The sequence below is a fragment of the Tigriopus californicus genome, chromosome 12 (genome assembly GCF_007210705.1).
Source record: "Tigriopus californicus strain San Diego chromosome 12, Tcal_SD_v2.1, whole genome shotgun sequence".
In the NCBI taxonomy this organism is placed as follows: Eukaryota; Metazoa; Arthropoda; class Copepoda; order Harpacticoida; family Harpacticidae; genus Tigriopus; species Tigriopus californicus.
The window spans coordinates 7,064,608-7,068,290 of record NC_081451.1 but is presented as its reverse complement, the minus strand read 5'-3'; the positions used below and the strand labels follow the sequence as shown (position 1 = coordinate 7,068,290).

Sequence of the window (3,683 nt, the reverse complement as noted above, 5' to 3'; positions counted from 1 at the left end):
TTAAGTAATGCCTTCAATGTTATTGTGGTTACCTGTAACTTTCAGGTTTTAGATATGTGTCTTCAAAAATGTAGCCTAAAAAGTTGAATTCAGAATTGGCCCCTAATGAGATGAATTGTATTTGCAATCATCTTAAAACCAAGAGACATGGTTCTTGCAAGAAAGATATATTTTAAATACGCTCAAACCAGAGCAAGACCAATTGCGAGGTGACCGCCAAACAAGAGCGAAAGTAGGTGTTGAGTACGCCGGATTGGAAAGTTAATATTTTTCCTATGTTTCCCGTGGTATTAGACTCAGTTTGGTGAATTGTGATAACAACAAGTAAGTCATTCGAGGCAACCCTGGTCACAGGGCGACACGTTGTCTGATGGAAACGTCCAACGGGTGCGGTGTCAAACGAGAATTTCAATTTGGTATAACGGCCTACAAGAAAGGTCCTGATTTTCCAACCGCCTTTGGAGAACAGACCAAGGGTCGTGGGATCCAATCCGAAGTGTGAATTGTGAACTAGTGAATCGCATTATTCATATTTCACCAATACAAAAAGCACCCTGGCAAGGGTATGCATGCCAGCCTGAACTAAGACTTGTTCCACCTTCGTGATGAAAATTGCAAGTTGAGCCCCATTATAACGTTCTGTTCTTTATTTTATATTTCCCTTCAAATAACTAACTGATTTGTGCTTGGCCGAGACACTTTCGTGAGTTTAGCCCTTGGGTAGCGCTACTTTAGGTGGGTCGAGGCTAAAACGCCTTGGCGTGCTCACTTAGACCTGTATCTAATCTATGGTCACAGGATATTTCGTTTGACCCACCCAAAAACTAGACTAAATGTTCGTCTAAAATAGGGCTCGGGCAACTGGCTTAAGCCCATTTTATGTAACGTGCCAGAAGAGAGCCTCTGCATGGGAAAGTGTTGCATAAGGGGTCTCTTTTCAGAATTTGGAAACAATGTCCCCTGTTTAGATTTACACCAGCGATGTGAGGATCACTTCGATGGCGTATGGATTTGCTGTTGGTTCTAGTTTTTTTTTTTTGAAAGATTTTGAGATGATCGAAGAAAACGTATCGCTACCTCACTAACGGCTTCAAGGGATTTGCATTTTGATGGCAATTTTGAGAATGCCCATCTACAATGGACTATCTACAATGGTTGCAATGGATGAGTAAAACGCGGTCTATAAACCCCTCCGGGAACAAGCAACGCCGCCAGCAATGGGTCTCAAGGGGCCCCGGCACAGGTTTCTTTTTACAAGTCACCTGATTGCTTTACGCTCTGTGTCCAAGGCTTTTTTCAAAGAATTTCCCCCCCCCAAAAATAAAAAAATTGACTTAAATTACGACCAAAACAAGAAATCCCTCCCTCCCTCTCTTGGGAGAACTTGGAGACGATTTACACAGATTTGTAATGACCATATTCTTGTAGTAGAAACACAGCAAACGTAACGAAAATATAACAAAGTAATCATTGACGTCGATCCGTCCTATTCAAAGTGACTGCATTTGCTTCATCAGCTCATCCAGAGATTGTTCCACTTTCGAGGCAGCATCACTGGGCTCTAATTCTGTAGTGGGTTTGGCCTCCTTGGGCCGTTCGTAGGCCCGATAAACACCTTCCACGACCTCCGGCGTCTCTCCACTCATGGCAGTGGCACTAGTCTCTTCCGCATCTTCACTCACCAGAGATATTCCCCAACTATTATCCCCGTGAACCACATCCTCCTCCACTAGGACCGGAGCCACTTCAGGCTGAAAAAAGACGGCCACAATCAGACACCACATTGGATCAATACCACGAAGATTGTATTCCAAAAGAAATGCATACCTCCTCGGCCTTTCGGCGGGCTAGTTCCTGCTGATACGTCTTTTGACGTTGGACACAATGGTATTCATCGCATTCAGGATTGGGTCGGACGGGCATCTTGGGGAAGAAATCCACCATGGCGTTGTAGCCCAAATACTGCGAGACTTCGCCAAACTTCAGCAAATACCTGGGGCGAAGAAAAGAAACCAACCCATTCTTCTTCAATTGGAGTGTCCCTGGAAGCGAGCTACAGCAAATGAATGGCTTGATGGCTTACTTGAGAGTGTTTTGAACGAGAAACCCGGCCACAATGCCCATGGTGGTGGGCAAACTGGCAGCGCATACGCCTTCGCGTTTCAGCGTTTTCTCGTCAATATTGCTGGCCACGACCAAGGGCGGTGCACAAGCGAAGCAGGCGGTTTCCCCCGGGACCAGGAACTGAATATGACCGGACACGGCATTCTCGGACACGCCGCTTTCGAACCAGGTTTGCCCCAGTTCGTTGCAGGCCTTGTTGATGGCCATGCGGGCCTCGAAATTGTCTACGCAACTCAACACCAGATCCACGGGCTGACCCTCAACCAACGACCCTTGACTGATTCTGTAATTGAGGAGTGCTGGACAGGTTAGCGGACATCAACCCTAAGGATCAGGTAAGAGAGTTGGTCATCTATTAAAGCCAATCTTTATCGCTTGATGAAGATTGAAATTGAGAACAAATTGTACAAACGGTTCTTGAATTTAGAGGTAGGTCCGCCCTGATGTGACGTTATACTGACTGAACGGACTACTTCGACTTGCCTGGACATGAAATGGTCAAAGTGGTCCACCGTGGTGATGTTGTAGTTGTGCGTCTCGAATATCACGTCCGGGTTGATGGATGCTAAGGTTTTGGCGGCTGCATCTACCTTGGATAAGCCCGCTTGATGCGGTTGGAAGAACAACCGATTCATGTTAGCCAACTCAACCTGTAAAGACCAATCAAATGAAGCATAAGCCGAAGGCAATTGTCCCAGGATCGAGCGAGCTGCGTCTCATTTTGGTTTCCTTATCCACCACTCAATTTGATTCATTCAAAGCAGGTGGAGCAGTCACGTTGGATCTTTACACGTGTTATTACCCTCTGTTGCTGTTTATGGTTTATGGTTTATGGATACGGACATTTATTTTTTTCATGGTTTATGATGGTCCCCAATTAGTATTTTGTATATTGAGGGGTTTGGGTTCGCCCCATAACTGTCCCCGAACCTTGAAAGGTGGCAGAGGAATGAAGAGTGCCTCTATGGAAGAGCCTCATGAACTCAATCAAATATCTCTTGGAACTGAAATTATGGCTTTTTTTCTTTTTTCTTTCCTTCCTCCAGTTCGTTTATTTCAGTTATTGAGTTAGCCTGGTTTGGTTTTGGACTTGCTGATGATCATTGCCAAACTATCTCACCTTGTCGTAATCGAAAAGGATGAGTTTGCCGATACCTCAGCGGGTCAACATCTCGGCCGTGACCGAACCCACTCCGCCCACGCCCACTACGGCTACCGTGTAGTCTCGGATCTTCTCGTAGTTGTCCACGATGCCCATGCGCTTGAGGGCCATGAGTCGCGAGTACGGGTTCGAGTCCACCACTTCCGAGCTCATGGCCGCGATCTTAGCTCGTCCAGGTAACCCGGCATCCGTCAACGGCAAAGACGAGCCAGTCCCCTGAGCCGCGGCCAAAAGCCCTTCCAAATCGGCAATCCGTGATTGGAGTTGACCAACGTCCGGATTGGACATGTTGAAACCAAGGCCGGGCAGTAGCACTCAACACTCAATCTTCAGGCGCTAATTTCTATCTTTTCGATTTTCGATTTGGATGTAGATGTGGATGAGGTGGGCCCACTTG

At 46.5% G+C, this 3,683-nt stretch overlaps 1 protein-coding gene across 1 annotated transcript; it reads right to left on the bottom strand.

Moving 5' to 3' along the window:
- Window positions 1–1,339: 1,339 nt before the first annotated feature.
- LOC131891426 (ubiquitin-like modifier-activating enzyme 5) lies at window positions 1,340–3,677 on the bottom strand. The gene is given in 5 exon segments (XM_059240982.1): window positions 1,340–1,751; window positions 1,828–1,993; window positions 2,084–2,407; window positions 2,608–2,774; window positions 3,245–3,677. Coding segments are annotated over 5 exon segments (1,248 nt in total). The 5' UTR covers window positions 3,575–3,677; the 3' UTR covers window positions 1,340–1,490.
- Between the last annotated feature and the right edge of the window lie 6 nt (window positions 3,678–3,683).